At 34.9% G+C, this 18,328-nt stretch overlaps 1 protein-coding gene across 2 annotated transcripts in view; it reads left to right on the top strand.

Annotated features, from left to right (window-relative positions):
• Positions 1 to 18,328, top strand: part of LOC117325827 — a 95,600-nt gene that overhangs the window by 40,350 nt on the left and 36,922 nt on the right. For both annotated transcript variants that reach the window (XM_033882314.1, XM_033882315.1), the window contains 19 exons: positions 23 to 178; positions 553 to 709; positions 1,048 to 1,111; positions 1,729 to 1,816; positions 2,084 to 2,256; positions 2,934 to 3,110; positions 4,298 to 4,406; positions 6,699 to 6,770; positions 7,205 to 7,334; positions 8,092 to 8,251; positions 8,556 to 8,761; positions 9,011 to 9,176; positions 9,784 to 9,903; positions 11,090 to 11,165; positions 11,381 to 11,414; positions 11,765 to 11,903; positions 12,346 to 12,454; positions 12,671 to 12,814; positions 17,586 to 17,742. In XM_033882314.1, the coding sequence (XP_033738205.1) occupies positions 23 to 178; positions 553 to 709; positions 1,048 to 1,111; positions 1,729 to 1,816; positions 2,084 to 2,256; positions 2,934 to 3,110; positions 4,298 to 4,406; positions 6,699 to 6,770; positions 7,205 to 7,334; positions 8,092 to 8,251; positions 8,556 to 8,761; positions 9,011 to 9,176; positions 9,784 to 9,903; positions 11,090 to 11,165; positions 11,381 to 11,414; positions 11,765 to 11,903; positions 12,346 to 12,454; positions 12,671 to 12,814; positions 17,586 to 17,742 (2,437 nt within the window). The remainder of the gene's footprint in view (positions 1 to 22; positions 179 to 552; positions 710 to 1,047; positions 1,112 to 1,728; positions 1,817 to 2,083; positions 2,257 to 2,933; positions 3,111 to 4,297; positions 4,407 to 6,698; positions 6,771 to 7,204; positions 7,335 to 8,091; positions 8,252 to 8,555; positions 8,762 to 9,010; positions 9,177 to 9,783; positions 9,904 to 11,089; positions 11,166 to 11,380; positions 11,415 to 11,764; positions 11,904 to 12,345; positions 12,455 to 12,670; positions 12,815 to 17,585; positions 17,743 to 18,328) is intronic.

The raw sequence follows: 18,328 nt of genomic DNA, 5'->3' as shown, positions 1-18,328 counted from the left end.
GTTATCTTTCTGTCGGAGACAGGAATGGAGGCTACATCCTGTGATAGGAAGGTAGAACTAAGTACCTATGTAAAAACCAATGAGGTCCTGGTGTTTGACGGCACCATTGGTCGAGTTCATAAAAACTTCCATCAACAGAAGGTTGGCAAAGAGTATGTTGTGGTCAGAAATGATCCAGGTCAGTATTAAATATGGGTTGGGATTTTGTAGACCATGTTTGTAGCTGGTTAATAATTATTGCCATTTTCATCATCAACAAAATTGATTATCATGTCAGTAAGTATCTTTACTATTCTAAACTGAAGGGTGAATGTACCTGCCTTTTTTCAGTTGAAAGGTAAATATTTTACTTGGTGAACATTTTCTGGGAAATAGCAGAAATGATAGGCATGAGTTACAGTACTGTCCAGCTCCTTCAGCAGCATCCTTGAATAAATAAAGAAATTGATATTTGTATGATATAGAACTGCAGCGTCAATGACAAATTTAATTATAACAATATTTTTTGGAAACATAATTGTGGTGCTTATATTTAAATTTTGCTTGAGACAGCAATGACTGAAGCTGCCTTGCTTAAGAAACTTGAGTGCAAGAGTGGCCATTACCATGCCTTCTCCCGACGAGACACCCCTGTACGCCACCACTACTTCAACAACCCCCGCATAGGGGATGTTATCCTGGACGTCCAGGCCAAGTGGACAGTGTCCAGGTAATGGAGTCACTGTGTATGATAGAAGTTATATGACACAACCAATATGATATTTAAAGAGATGACTACACTGTCACCTTCATCAGACTAATTACAGAGTCACTGGTTTAGCATCAACTGACGTTCATCAGTAGCTAACGAGATTGATTTGTGACAATACAATCATGTACATAGTTTACAGAACGTCTGAAGTGGTTTGTTATAATAGCTCAATGTTACTGTCTGTCTATGGACAGTACATCAATTTGTTAGATTTTAATTAATATACTCTTTTGAAAGAGAAATATCTTTGAACTTCATTTGATATAATGTTGATGTATGCATACATATTTTAATAGGAAGAGAAGTTCCTTCTGTTTACAAGGTAACCATGGTTATGACAACTTGTACAAAAGTATGCAGGTAAGTACCAAGATATACAGCTAAGGTAAAGAAAGTTCTTCATTTTCCCTTCAATCCATGATTTTTATTTATGATCCATTTATTAATGATATTGTTTTAAACAATACACTTTTATATAGTTCAATTAAAGTTTATTATGCTGATTATATTTTTTAAAGACTTAATTCACATCTTCAAAATTAACATGCTCAGTACACTAGCACTAAGATAATGTTCCATGTTCATTAGATACAAGAGTCATAAGTCATGGCAATCATATAAATGGAAATTGATGAAATACATACGTTCATCCTATCCCACTCTAAATCAATGACATATCTTGAGAACCCCTTGACAGATTTCATTCATATTTGCACCATAGTATCATAACCATAACATCAATTTCTACACCTGATAACATTCTAGTGTTCATTGTTCAAGGTTAAAGGGTCAGAGGTCACCTTTGATGCCATCTGCATGGGAGGCATTGTCATATAGCAGCAGGGACATTACTGTTTTGCAGACTTTTTGTAATTTTGACGCTTAGTTCTGTGAAGCCGTGACATTGAGAAAATGATGTTAAAAGCATTACATTTTCAGAAACTGAATTTTATTAGAATGATGTTTTCAATTTTCAGGCTCTGTTTTTGGCTCATGGACCAGGTTTTAAGGTTAACTACACCTCAAAACCGTTTGAAAATATAGAACTCTACAACATGATGTCAGGTGTGTAGTGGTCATTGTCAACCGTAGCTCTCAGATCATAATGTGTAATTTGAAATAACACTTTTGAATTTGTAGCAAACAGTTGTACAATATGTGATAAGGTTTATATGGACACTTTGATTCCAAATATTTCCTGATAAGTAAGAAATAAAAACACACCTGTAGTTGATAAGGAACATTTTCTTTTGTTTATAAGAGGATATTGGTGAAGATATTAGACAATAGATATTAACAACATATATAAGAATGTTTTGCCTGTCTTTATAGACCTACTAGATATCAAACCAAGCTCTAACAATGGTACTGCTGGGTCACTGGATGATATCCTGAGGATGCCTCCAACAAGACAACCACCTAAAGCTTCATTGGTTAAAAATTCCCTATGTAACACTGTGATTACTCCAGAGCCAAGCAAGCCTCTCTGTGACTGTGACAACCTGGTATGGATAGTGTTACTATTATGCTAGTTAGACTGCATGGGTAGATTAAGGAATACTGTTACAAACTCAAATTCTTGAAAGTGAAATACGGTTATAATTTCAAATTTTCAAAAGTGAAATACAGTTATAAGTTCAAATTCCCAAAGGTGAAATACAAATAATGTACAGTTATAAGATTCTGAAACATGAAATACAGTAGATCAGATTCTCAAACATGAAACATAGTTATAATATAGGTTCAGGTTCTCAAAAGTAGAGTACAGATTTAAAATCAAATTTTCAATAGTAGAGAGGGAGCCACGATAGCTCAGTCAGTTAGAACAATGGCCAGGTAACCTCAGGTAAAGATTCGAGGTGCACGGTTCAACCCATGGTTCCTACCCATGTTGGTTTGTGTTTCTCAGGAGGCTGAAAACCAACTAGTCTGTGCTCTTATGGTTGTGTTCTTGGGAAGACACTTTACTCTTATTGCTCTGGATGACATGCAACAGGCCTCCTGTATGTTGTTCAGTGAGGTAGTCACTAACTACTACAAGGAAACCCCGCTTAAAATGACCCTGGCAGTTCACAGGGTGATCTGATATCGGTTCTAATTCTCAAAAGTGGAGATCATTGACTTGAAGAAAATATGAATGACTTTCTTGTGACCTGATAATTTTACCTTTATTCGTTGCCAGAAATTGTCGACCAGTACCCCTGGCCCAGAAAAGAGCTTTACTCCCCAGTTTGGTGCTCCAGCAACCACTCTTAGCGAGTTACCAATATGTGAGCTGAAACAGGGGAATTTCAGGACTGGATATAGCAAGCTGTTTCACACACCTCTATGGTCAACCTTCTCCCTCACCAGTGAACAGGTACGCAACCCAATATTGTCAGGTTGTGTTCTGATGAACTCAACAATACAGTAGAATTCAACATATATGAATTTTCAACAATCCAAAATCATATGATATCCCTACTTTGGTAGGATTGTATCCTCTGATCGGAGGTCCCTACTTTGGTAGGATTGTATCCTCTGATCGAAGGTCCCTACTTTGGTAGGATTGTATCCTCTGATCGGAGGTCCCTACTTTGGTAGGATTGTATCCTCTGATCAGAGGTCCCTACTTTGGTAGGATTGTATCCTCTGATTGGAGGTCCCTACTTTGGTAGGATTGTATCCTCTGATTGGAGGTCCCTACTTTGGTAGGATTGCATCCTCTGATCGGAGGTCCCTACTTTGGTAGGATTGTATCCTCTGATCAGAGGTCCCTACTTTGGTAGGATTGTATCCTCTGATCGGAGGTCCCTACTTTGGTAGGATTGTATCCTCTGATTGGAGGTCCCTACTTTGGTAGGATTGTATCCTCTGATCGGAGGTCCCTACTTTGGTAGGATTGTATCCTCTGATCGGAGGTCTTTGTACTAAATCACTTATTCAAACATCTGAATAACTAAAATAGGGGCTGTGATAGCTCAGTCTATAAGAGCACTGGCCATGGAACCTCAGCTGAAGATCCGTGGTGTGTGGTTCGATGTTCTCTCCCTACCTTAGGGAAGACACTTTACACTAATTGCTCTGGATAGCATGTGGCTGGCCTCCCATGTGTTGTTTAGTGAGGTAGTCACCAATTACTGCAAGGAGACCCTGCATCAAAATGACCCTGGCTGTTCACAGGAGTGATAAACCCAGCAAACAAACAAACTGTATAACGAAGAAAGAGAAAAGAAAAAAAAATAATCTCAGAATCCACAAGTCTATGGTTCCATTTTATTTGGACATACACTGTTTTATGTATATATGTATATATTCAACAAATTCCTTAGGTTGTTGTTGGTATGTCTTACAGCAGAAAGGGTTAACTTCTAAGTGCCAGGTACATGGGATATCTACACATGTATACAGTACAGTGACTAGTGAGGCATACAGAGGCTCCCTTACTGATCTTCCAATATATATTTAAAATGTTATGTTTATAAAAACATGTGTTTTATTAAATTGTCATCTGCTGCCTAGGTATATGTAGATCATTGCTAATTTTCTATTTCATTCTTTCCCAAGAATGTGAGTTTGACAGACATTGCATGTATATTGAAAGACAACAGAGTTCCAAAGTCGTCTTGTGACAAATACCATGAGAACATCACACGGAGGTTTCTGTACAATCCAGGTAGGCCCCAGAACACTTATTCCGGAATTTATCACTGTTAATTGATGGAATGTTCTAGATGAAAAAGGTAGACATCAGTATAAATCCTGACATTTCTTGTGTGTATTCAGCCCATCATCAGATGGTGGGCTCATGTGTAAGTAAGCATTTGCCCATGAATGTTATCATCAGTATTTTTCAGAAAGCTTGTTATGGATCTTTCATAAAATATTTCAGATTTAAGCTTCTCTTGCTCTTTAGTTATGCATGTTCAATTTCAAGACTATTTGGAAAACAGGATGGCAGAGAGGTAGACATTTTTAGCTCACCTCTCAAAGGGAGAGGGAGCTTATGTTGTCACCCCAATGTCAGTGTCGGTTTCTAAATGTTAAGATTTTGGTTCAAGTGTTGTAAGGCATCAGTAAACTCCTTTGTAAGTGAACTATGGTTCTAATATTTGGTTTGAGGGTTGCTGTGGGGGTTAACTATTACTTTCTGGAGTAGGAATGAATAATTTAGTTGGAAAAAGTTTTTTTTTTTAAACATTACATTTAAACTCTCCTCCTAATTCAAGTGTAAGGAATAGTGGTATAGAATATAGATTCCACGTGATGAGCTCATCCCTACTAATTGTAGTTTGAGGTATAATGATATACAATGTAAGACAAGCTATGTACCATTGACAGTACTCTTGCAAATTTTTACTGCTGAAGTTTCTTATCACTATGTTTATATTTCATATGTAGGTTCCATTTGTTTTAAAATGTTTAAGAAGAAAAATGAGAAGAGATCGGTCTTGCTGTCTCTTACTAATACAACCGGCAACTCAGTTTGTTTCAAGTCAGATCAATCAGACACTTGTGCATGAATAAAGGCTTCAATATTATATATAAACCATAAAGTGGTCTTAAACACTAGATTTAGTCCGACAGGTAGAGTGTTGTGTTGATATAACAAGAGAACTATAAACAAATGATTCAGTCATTGCTTTTTAATTTATACAGTTATTTTCCAAGCCATCAGGACCTGTTCATTCCCACAAAATTAACTGGCTATACATGACTTTTTAGCTCGTCTCTTCAAAGAAGAGTGAGAGCTTATGTCGTCACTCCGGCGTCGGCGTTGGTTTTCCAAATGTTAAATTTTTGGTGCAAGTGTTGAAAGTCAAAGTAATTTATGGTAATATGGTCCCTGTGGGGGTCAAACTATCCCCTGACGGAGTTAAACTAAAAGATTTTTGGGAAAAAACACAGATTTTTGAAAATTTTTGGACTTAGAATATTTTTGCGTTAAGTTTTTGGTGCAAGTGTTGAAAGGTATTAATACATTACTTTATAATTGTACTAGGGTGCTGATAATTGGCAATAGAGTCCCTCTGGGGTTAGACTATCCCCTGCCAGAGTAAAACTGAAAGATTTTTTTGGGAAAAAACCAGAATTTTCAAATTTTTGTACTTAGAATATTTCTGCGTTAAGTTTTTGGTGCAAGTGTTGAAAGGTATTAATACATCACTTTATAATTGTACTAGGGTGCTGATAATTGGCAATAGAGTCCCTATGGAGTAAGACAATCCCTTCCTGGAGTAAAACTTTAAAAAAAAAAAATTGATTTTTTCTTTTTTAAATCTGTTTTTTTTTGTTTTTGCTTTAAATCTTTGGACTTTGGACTAAGTTTATGTTGTGAGTGTTGAAAGCCATAGTAATACATGGTATTAGGTTCCCTGTGGGGGTTAAACTATCCCTTGCCAGAGTTAAACTGAAAGATTTTTTGGGGGAATAAACACATTTTAAAAAATTTTGTGCAAATGTTGAAAGCTATTAACACGTCACTTTATGATGTACTAGGGTGCTGATATTAGGTAAAAGAGTCCCTATGGAATTACACTATCCCTTCTTGGGGTGAAACTGAAAATAAAACAATGTCGAAATGCTCACAATAGACAATTTATACTGGTCCACATTTTTCAAGGGAGACAACTCTCATTAGGATAATATTTTGTCAAAAAATTGAAGAAATATGTCCAAAAGCAATTACATTTGTATTTAATATATTCATTTAACAACAGCATAGCTTGTCTCCCAAATGTTTGTCAATAAATAATTTATATATATATAAAATGGTATGGTTTTGAAAATTGCATGAATTCACAAAACATAATCTGATCAAGTAAACAATATAAATATTATTAATGCAATTTGCGAAACCATTCCAATTAATATATTTTAATTATTTATTGACAAACATTTGCGAGACGAGCTATGCTGTTCTCCAACAGCTCTTGTTTAAGGTTTATCTGATCTCTGGTGTTGACAGGATTTGACTCAATAGAGACTGAGAGTAGATTACATACCAACACTGTCCCTATGTATACAGGATTCTATACAGGTGAGTAGGTAGACAAATTATTAAACTACTCTTCTTTGTTAGACATGGAAAATCAAATTCTGAGAATCATAGCCCAATTCCTCAAGTATGACTTTTAAGCAGCATGTCAAATGTCCCAGATATTGTCCTTTTTTTTTACTGACTACCCGACCACTTTCTTTTCTGAACAGTCCTCCCTTGGTTTGTGACACTGACATCACTGTTTAATCCTGTATTCATTCAGATTATGTTTTTGCCATTAAACCATAAACCAAATATTTAAGTTGAGTTCATGGATTCCCTTTCAGGAAAATATTATGGTGATGTCCGAAAATGTGTCTGTATTAAGTGATTTATAGTGAGGATAGTGGGTGTTTTCAACCAACGTCATGTGACCATTAGCTGTTGTCAAGGTGTTAACTCATGTCCTACAAAATTAGATGATCCATTTCCAGGTATTTGGAAATATATGTGGACATTGATCAATGACTACAACAAACATTCCCAGGAAATCCAAGTGACCACAGGACCTGCATTTGACCACAACTCTGATGGACTTTTCGAGGGAATCATCAGCAACACAAGGTTAAATATATAACAAATATGGTCCATTATAATCCATTATGTTGTAGGAATGACAAATGTTTAGCTCGCCAGTAGAAAGAGGAGCTATCTCTATACTTCCAACATTGGCATTGGCGTCAGTGACAGTGTTGTTGGTGTCTGTTGACAGCTAGGTTTATGTGTTGATAAAACATTCTTGTGTTCAAATATCTATGATGTTATAGCTTAGGTATTTGACATGTGTGTTTCTTGTCACAAGACCTTTCTATTGGTACTACATTTGCGGATTTGCTGCCCCCAACTGTGACCATTGACTTACTTTTAAAAAAACTAAATCCTGGGCCGCAGTATATTAACCATATGAGGTAGTGTTTTCATATTCAACATTGACCTTGAACTTTGACCCACTTGGCGAACCATGTTGTCTTCCGACAAATCTTGTTATATTTGAATCTTTGTGGAAATTTTTAAAAAGTCTATTTATTGCTTATACACAGAGAAGTTTAGATGGCAAAGTTGCCATCTGTCTATTAGGAAGACTTAATTTTGGATCCAGAATATAGACATAAAACATCTGTAAAACTTAACTATTGTTTATTACTCAAAAAAAGAGCAGCTTCAAACATGTAGCATCTGGGGAAGGTCTATAAACTTTCCAGTTCATTTCTCTGGAAATTTCAGGGAAGAAAAAAGTTCAAAACCAAGAGTAATAATAAAAAGACAACAAGCAATAATTGAATTTTGTATTTTCTGTATGATTGACATCTCTCTGTTACAGCTTTGCAGATGATGAGAAAACAGTTGCCATGCCAACTCATTACTATGTCATTCTTGTTCGATGTTCTCAACCTTTGTCAGATGTGTCTTCATGTGGTGTTGATCAGCTGGACACAATGACTTTCATCCTTCCTCACCTCGACAGAGAGCCAAACTGTCTGGTAAGTGTCATTGCATAGAAGGACAGAAAAAAACTTGAGGAATAGATTTACTATCATTGTTGTGTAATACTTTTCACCAGCCTAATGCTGAACCTTAATGATGCCACGGTGTAGAGTGGGTGTATACACTTTTACTAGAGTCATCACATAAAAAATAACACCTTATACAACATTGTGCCTCCCTATATAAAGGGCCATAGAATCTACACACTTCACCTCTGACAATTTACTGGTTTACTGCCTACAAGACACTGCCTATTGCTGGGTTTCGTCTCTTCGGTACACTGATTATTGTCTTTTCCAGCCAGATGAAGAGTACCTGGCCCAACATGTCGCTAGGATACGTGATGTGGAGTTGTTGACAGGACTGCAGTTTTTTTCTGAGTTGGATGTTGCCCAGACCGTCAGGCTGAGGACCAACCTGGCTACACAGTTGTGGGCAGTCCAGGATTTAGATCTACACTGGTCAGAGCTGTCTTGTAGTGACCATAGCACTGGTCAGTGTACAGGGTATGTAAAAATTTGATGTGAACTTTGTAATTTTCAATCATCTTACGAAACAACAGTTTTGAGAACAAATACTTTTAGTCTATGAAATGTTTTATATTTAACCTGCTATCTTAAGTCAGTTAAGGATTAATGAATAGAGTAAGTGTCTCTGTGAATGAAGTCTTGGTACGATCAATTGAATGTGCTTTGTTAAGATGATTACTCTCATTACTGTTGCTGTGTCAGTACACAATTAACTTTACATCTAAGGAAGGTACCCTTGCTGCTGATTTCCCTGGATGGATTCCGGGCCGATTATATTCAGAGGAACATCACACCTGTTATCCACAAGATGCGCGAATGTGGTGTACATACTCCATACATGAGGGCTACTTTTCCTACTGTGACCTTCCCAAACCACTACACCATTGTCACAGTAAGTACACCATTGTCACAGTAAGTACACCATTGTCACAGTAAGTACACCATTGTCACAGTAAGTACACACCATTTGTAATCCCTACTGTGACCTTCCAAAACCTACAGTCCATGTTTGTAAGTGATTTCCAATAACCAGTACAGAACCTAAATATCTGGCCTTGACCTTCCAAACCAACATTGTCTCTGAGGACCCAACCTAACCTTGACATTGTCTAAGAAATATATACACCCAAGATACCCAACCTTGACCTTACTAACCATAGACTATTGTCAAAAAATACACTTCATATCTGACCTTGACCTTCCTACCCATACACTTTTGTCAAAAAATACACTTAATATCTGACCTTGACCTTCCTAACCATACACTATTGTCAAAAAATACACTTAATATCTGACCTTGACTTTCCTAAACCAGATATTATTGTGTTATAAAAGTTTATGGTAATTATAATCAAATAGAAAAGTATGTTTAATTGTTTTAATTGATTAAATGAATATGTCTTTGAAAATATGAAATACATGTAGATACAATAAATTTTGATGTTGTCCATGAGTCAGTATGAATGTACAATGTACCCAGTGTTGTGTATATAAAACAGGGGCTGTACCCAGAGTCACATGGAATTATCTCCAACAAGATGTATGATGAGCACATTGGGAAGTACTTTACACTTGGCAGCTGGACCAAGAGTGACCCACGCTGGTGGGGAGGAGAGCCGGTGAGTCTGATACCACAACAACTTGTTTAATTAGTGTATTAGAAGCAGATTATTTTTGACATCTGGTCTTTTAAGATATAATTTGAACAGCATTGGATATTCCTCATCTTTCACAGTGATGGAATATTTCAAAATTTGCAATATCTATAAGATAGGAAAGGTTTCCTAGGAATATTTTTTGCAACATTTTGTTCAGGAAGGTTTTGTTAATACAGAAAATGAGAATTTGTTTCTTCAACCTTTCACTCATTTTGTCATCCATTTACTGTGACAGATTACACATACTGATCTTCTGAACCCTGGAAGTGAGCAACATCACAATATAAGAGTGATGTCACAATATATTAGATATATGTTCCTGCTTTAGAGACTTTTGGTCCCTGGTTGTGCCAATTAATTTTTTTAGATTTTTTATCACACAAAAAATTAGCCTACAGGCAGCCATCTTGCATTTTGAGAATTGAAGTTTGTTATCGCTATTTCTCGAAAGGCACTGGAAGGATATTTCTTAAACTTCTTGTGTACATAGGTTTTCCTTGGTCCCTAGTTGTGCCAATTCAATATAAATTTTTGATCAGAAAAACAAGTTGACCTTCAGGCAGCCATCTTGCATTTTGAGAATTGAAGATTGTTATCCCTATTTCTTGAAAAGTACTGGAGGGATATTATTTAAACTTCATGTGTAGGTTTCCCTTGGTCCCTAGTCGTGCATATTCAATATATATATAGATTTTTGAGCACTGAAACAAAATGACTACAGTATCTTGGAATTTGGGAATTGAAGTTTGTTATCACTGTATTTTTAAAAAGAACTTAAGGGATGTTTATCAAACTTTACAGGTAGGTTCCACTTGTTCTTGTTATCAGATTATTTAGAGGAAAAAGGACAAAAGGGAAAATAGAGAGATCAATCTGACATAGAATCAATAAACATTCAATAGTGGATGCCAAGATTCCTCAAGGATCTCTTGTTAATTAGTGTGGTCTCCATTGTTAAATGTTCACTGGACGCTGCAACAGCTGAAAGTAATTGATTGCTTTTGGGTGCCAGATTTTTTTCTTTCTCATAAATACATTAAATCATGACATTTCATTTTACTGAAGTGTTTTCTGTACAGAATATTGAATGTCTTACATAGAACTACTAGTTAGTAAGTTGGTTCATAAACAAAATATGTCTGTTTAGATATGGATAACAGCTAAGAAACAAAATAAGAAGACAGCGACCTACTTTTGGCCGGGATCAGATGTCAACATTTCTGGTAGGACTGATTTACATCAATTATTCCATTCTTGAAACAAAAAAGTTTTTTCTGGGTATTATTTGAAATATATAGTTTTCTCTAATCTGGATTCAATGCAGATAATCCTAACATGTTCAGATGTTAAATGATAATTTTTTCAGAGTGATTATGGTAGATTTTAATTGTGTTGAAGTACACTTTAGTTTAGTGATGCTTTCTTCAAAATTTTGTAGGAGTTTATCCTGACTATTGGAAACCTTACAAATCGTAAGTAGCTTCTCTAAAGTACCCTATGTAGGAATTGTTTGCAATAATGATAGAAGTGTTAAAATTGTAACATCTTAAGTGTACATTTTAAACAACTCTTTAACAGCTCATGGCATATAAAATTGAATTTGTTAACTGAATTCTATATCACAATTATACTTGTGTGTAAGATTATATTTTTTGGGTTGCTCATTTAATCTATTTTTTTCAGAATGTTAACTTGCAAACTGTACATTGTTGCTGACTTTCTACATCATCTTAAGGCTTACACCTATAGTTTTGAAATTTGAAGATTTTATTTTCAGATAATGTAGATTGTTACTGTGTTAATCCTATGTATGATGGTTTAGGTCAGCAGGCTATCCCGAACGTGTATCTGAAGTACTGGACTGGCTGACTCTGCCCGAGGATCAGAAACCAGACATGGTCACACTGTACTTTGATCAGCCTGACCATGCAGGTCATCAACAGGGACCAGAAAGTGATCTGGTATGTATTCTACTCTCACTGCAGTGTAAAGTGAGGTGTTTAGATCCCCCTACTAGCTCAGATTGGGGAAAATTTCCCTTTAGTCTAGTGGTAAGATGTTCGAGGTGGAGGTCTAGATTTCATTACTCCTATAACATTAGAAATCTTGCATCAGAGATTTGGTAGATCATAGTGAATCATGATGTTCATCTCATTTTGCCTGTCCATCTGTCCTGATTTTGTTATTTCAGAATCTAAGAGTTGAAAACTTCTCAATGTAGATTAAACATATCTGAAGTTATATGTATAGGGACATTGTGGGTTAACAAGTTATTTGGTCGAGGTCAAATAGGACAGGTGGATACATTATCATAAATACATTGTATTGTCCTTTCTGACCCTCCATTGTTCATTTGGGTGGTAATGGTACTTAGCAGTCTTTGTAAAGGAAGTTTGACTCCAGGTGAACTATCGACTGCGGACCATGGACATGATGGTAGGGAGGCTGATGGATGGCCTTTATCAGAGAGATCTACATGACTGTGTTAACATCATCATCATTGCTGATCATGGTAAGAATCACAATAACTTTACATTTTTGGTATTCTGGCCTGTTATGTCATCAACTTGTGGTTAATTTTAAGGAATTCTCGATCATGGTAAGAATTATCATAACTTTACATTTCGAGTGCAGTGAAATTTTGTTCAGTTCTCTCATCCACTTTGAGTTCGATTATTAAGGAATACTCATTTAGTTTGGTGACGCTAAATGAAAGTTATGTCTGCAGGATTTGACGACACAGCTTGTACTCAGATTGTGGACTTGTCCAAATACATCAACACCAAACAGGTGCTTATATCCAGTGGAACATTCGGACGTATTGAGACCAAATACAGCGGTCCAAGGAAAAATATTACGACAAATAAAAATCGTAAGTAAAGATGATTCTGGTCCATTGATATATGACAGACATGTGTTGGTTATGATGCTACAAAGTCAACTTTCTTATCATATAATCTGACTGTTCATTGTAAATACACATTTACATGTCGTTATGTTTAATGATATCAGCAAAATGAGGAAGTAAATCCACAACTATGATTTTTAGCTCACCTGCCCAAAATGGTGCTGCCTCCATCGTCCGTTCTTCCTGATATTAAGCCAATGATGTACTGGAATGAAACACTAGAAAATTTATTAACATGAATAAACCTAGCCTATTCCAATTGTAGAATAAAGTAGTAATCAGCATAATACCTGTAGAAATGACCTAGATCAAGTTCAAAGTTGCTGTAGAACCAGGTTAGGTAGCACACCACAGTAAGACAGCCTGGCCATGGGCAATTTTTTTGTTAAGCAAATAACTCCTGTATTATGATATGTATAAAAAATGAAAAAATAAATGTACACTATAATTGGTATATCCAGTATGAAGTAGTACATACAGGCTTCACATTTATTAAAACAAAAATCAATAAATTGGTTCCGGATTTTAAATATCCGGATTTTCCGAACGTGTGTTTACACAGGAAATTTAGTTTCGCCTACAGCGCAAAATGGAAGCCCACAGAAAAGGTAAGATAGCGGAAAAACTTAATTTACAACATATGTCCAAACAAGATTAATTCTGTCTTTGGGATAGAGATATCTAATTTTAAATAGGTTTCAGAAAAAAAATTGTGTAGAGAATTGTGCCATTTTGGGTCAAATATCATAATATTTTGCAATTTTTGAGAATTTTTTAAGCTGTTACCATGGTATTCACAGCTCTAAAAATCACAGAAAATATCAGTTTACTTATCCTTCAGAGCTCTATTAAAATTGCAAATGTTGTACAGATTTCAAATATATATACTTTATTAGAGGTTATATGTAAGGTTAACTGGCAATGTTTACATATCTAAAGCATGTGCCATATTTTTCAGAATTTGGCATTTTTACTGTACACTGCTACCTTATAAGGGCTGAAAAATGTTATTTTTTGGAAATTGTGCTTAATTATGCTTGATTAAGCTTCATTTTAGTTCATTATTGCTCAAAAATGCATAAAAACAATTTAAAACTTGTTTATTATCAGGCTTGTCATATTAGAGGAATCAAGGGAGGTAACTCGCATATTTACCCATTTTAAGGGTGGATTAATTAAGCATAATGTTAATGAGTCAGTGTAAATTGAAAAGATATTCTATGTTTTATAACAAACCCAAAATAACTTATTGGGTATCTAACAAACCATATAGACTGAATTCTGGTTTGTTTTACCTGATTTATTACCCCGTATCCATGGAAACTATTACAGTAAGTGTTATTTTTTGAAATATTTGGTGAAACCATTATTTTCAATTTATTTATACATTGGTAAGCATGTAATTTCAATTGATGGAGTGTACGGTTGATACAATATTGTCAATTATTGTCACTTCCTTCGGTAAAGCAGAAAAAATAGCATTTTCCGCATAAAATGGGATCAGCGGACACTTTCATATGATCATTGGTACATATCTGAATTACCGGGGTGGAAACAGATGACTGTGATGTCATAGGCATGACATTTTGAAATCTTGGATGTCATGTCATGATTTATCAGTTAGAATATTGCATGTGTTGCTAAGCTGAGGTTTGGAAAGGAATTTGGTTATTTATTATGACACCATTGAGTATTTATGACGTCATAGATACCATCTGATGACGTCATAGTTACTGATGACGTCATGGTAACTATGACGTCATATTACAAGGCTAAATTTGATAGTTGTATAGTATTTTTTGCTTGATTACATGCACAGAGACTCAAAGTACCACATTCAACTCAAAACACAACTTTATTCAAGAGATATACAGAATTATGGGAGTTTTCATCTTTAAAATTACCTCCCCTTATTACTGGATTGGGAGAAAAAGTTGTCAAAATACACCTCTCAGGGAAATCAGCAATACTCAGTGACTATTAAAGATACACAGTAACCCGATATGTCGTTTTGTTCGTCGGAACATATTCTAGACATTCATGGGGTTTTTAGTAAAATTAGAGTTAACAAAAGTGATGTATAAGGTAGCACACCACAGTAAGACAGCCTGGCCATGGGCAATTTTTTTGTTAAGCAAATAACTCCTGTATTATGATATGTATAAAAAATGAAAAAATAAATGTACACTATAATTGGTATATCCAGTATGAAGTAGTACATACAGGCTTCACATTTATTAAAACAAAAATCAATAAATTGGTTCCGGATTTTAAATATCCGGATTTTCCGAACGTGTGTTTACACAGGAAATTTAGTTTCGCCTACAGCGCAAAATGGAAGCCCACAGAAAAGGTAAGATAGCGGAAAAACTTAATTTACAACATATGTCCAAACAAGATTAATTCTGTCTTTGGGATAGAGATATCTAATTTTAAATAGGTTTCAGAAAAAAAATTGTGTAGAGAATTGTGCCATTTTGGGTCAAATATCATAATATTTTGCAATTTTTGAGAATTTTTTAAGCTGTTACCATGGTATTCACAGCTCTAAAAATCACAGAAAATATCAGTTTACTTATCCTTCAGAGCTCTATTAAAATTGCAAATGTTGTACAGATTTCAAATATATATACTTTATTAGAGGTTATATGTAAGGTTAACTGGCAATGTTTACATATCTAAAGCATGTGCCATATTTTTCAGAATTTGGCATTTTTACTGTACACTGCTACCTTATAAGGGCTGAAAAATGTTATTTTTTGGAAATTGTGCTTAATTATGCTTGATTAAGCTTCATTTTAGTTCATTATTGCTCAAAAATGCATAAAAACAATTTAAAACTTGTTTATTATCAGGCTTGTCATATTAGAGGAATCAAGGGAGGTAACTCGCATATTTACCCATTTTAAGGGTGGATTAATTAAGCATAATGTTAATGAGTCAGTGTAAATTGAAAAGATATTCTATGTTTTATAACAAACCCAAAATAACTTATTGGGTATCTAACAAACCATATAGACTGAATTCTGGTTTGTTTTACCTGATTTATTACCCCGTATCCATGGAAACTATTACAGTAAGTGTTATTTTTTGAAATATTTGGTGAAACCATTATTTTCAATTTATTTATACATTGGTAAGCATGTAATTTCAATTGATGGAGTGTACGGTTGATACAATATTGTCAATTATTGTCACTTCCTTCGGTAAAGCAGAAAAAATAGCATTTTCCGCATAAAATGGGATCAGCGGACACTTTCATATGATCATTGGTACATATCTGAATTACCGGGGTGGAAACAGATGACTGTGATGTCATAGGCATGACATTTTGAAATCTTGGATGTCATGTCATGATTTATCAGTTAGAATATTGCATGTGTTGCTAAGCTGAGGTTTGGAAAGGAATTTGGTTATTTATTATGACACCATTGAGTATTTATGACGTCATAGATACCATCTGATGACGTCATAGTTACTGATGACGTCATGGTAACTATGACGTCATATTACAAGGCTAAATTTGATAGTTGTATAGTATTTTTTGCTTGATTACATGCACAGAGACTCAAAGTACCACATTCAACTCAAAACACAACTTTATTCAAGAGATATACAGAATTATGGGAGTTTTCATCTTTAAAATTACCTCCCCTTATTACTGGATTGGGAGAAAAAGTTGTCAAAATACACCTCTCAGGGAAATCAGCAATACTCAGTGACTATTAAAGATACACAGTAACCCGATATGTCGTTTTGTTCGTCGGAACATATTCTAGACATTCATGGGGTTTTTAGTAAAATTAGAGTTAACAAAAGTGATGTATAAGGTAGCACACCACAGTAAGACAGCCTGGCCATGGGCAATTTTTTTGTTAAGCAAATAACTCCTGTATTATGATATGTATAAAAAATGAAAAAATAAATGTACACTATAATTGGTATATCCAGTATGAAGTAGTACATACAGGCTTCACATTTATTAAAACAAAAATCAATAAATTGGTTCCGGATTTTAAATATCCGGATTTTCCGAACGTGTGTTTACACAGGAAATTTAGTTTCGCCTACAGCGCAAAATGGAAGCCCACAGAAAAGGTAAGATAGCGGAAAAACTTAATTTACAACATATGTCCAAACAAGATTAATTCTGTCTTTGGGATAGAGATATCTAATTTTAAATAGGTTTCAGAAAAAAAATTGTGTAGAGAATTGTGCCATTTTGGGTCAAATATCATAATATTTTGCAATTTTTGAGAATTTTTTAAGCTGTTACCATGGTATTCACAGCTCTAAAAATCACAGAAAATATCAGTTTACTTATCCTTCAGAGCTCTATTAAAATTGCAAATGTTGTACAGATTTCAAATATATATACTTTATTAGAGGTTATATGTAAGGTTAACTGGCAATGTTTACATATCTAAAGCATGTGCCATATTTTTCAGAATTTGGCATTTTTACTGTACACTGCTACCTTAGCGATACAGGCCCATTTACACATGTTTTAATTCTAAAGAATCTTAGTTACAACTTCCACATACTCTTTCTTTCAGAATATTAGGAAATCTACCATTGCCTATTTCTTGATATATATGTAAATGCAACAGAAATTATTTGATGTTAATGTAAAATATTATCTAATAAGAATCACATTACCAATACAGGTATTATCATAGTTTCTGTCATAAGATATCTCTTCAGATGTAATATAAATCACACCTCTGTATTACAGCTGTACCTGTAAGTACCTTGGTAGATAAACTGATGTGTAACATGTCTGTGATGAAAGTCTTCACTGAAGATACAGCACCAAAGCGATTCCACTACCTCAACAATCCACGTGTAGGGGAGATTCTCCTGGACATGTCTGACCGATGGCTTGTATCCACGTATGTTATAGTACCATATTTATCTGCATTAAGCCCCTGTCCATAAGCCCTTTTTTTCCAAATTTGCACAGGATTTTTACATTGGAGTGGGGGGTTCAGAATAAATGCAAGATATGCTTACATGTAATATGAAACAGAGCAATACCTTGAAAAGGACAGTTCCTATTTGCTATAAAGGCCTTCCTTGCTGTTCAATTTATATACATTTGTATATGCATCATAAGATACCTGACCTTGCATAAAATATCTTTTAATGACTTCAGTGTAACATGTATACCTGGCAATGTATTTTGGTGATATGTACCGCTATAACTGACAATGTATTTTGGTGATATGTATAACTGACAATGTATTTTGGTGATATGTACCGCTATAACTGACAATGTATTTTGGTGATATGTATAACTGACAATGTATTTTGGTGATATGTACCCCTATAACTGACAGTGTATTTTGTTGATATGTACCTCTATAACTGACAATGTATTTTGTTGATAGGTACCTCTATATCTGACAATGTATTTTGTTGATATGTACCCCTATAACTGACAGTGTATTTTGTTGATATGTACCCCTATAACTGACA

Source organism: Pecten maximus, chromosome 4 (genome assembly GCF_902652985.1).
Source record: "Pecten maximus chromosome 4, xPecMax1.1, whole genome shotgun sequence".
Lineage (NCBI taxonomy): Eukaryota > Metazoa > Mollusca > Bivalvia > Pectinida > Pectinidae > Pecten > Pecten maximus.
This window is presented reverse-complemented; position numbering and strand designations above follow the sequence as displayed.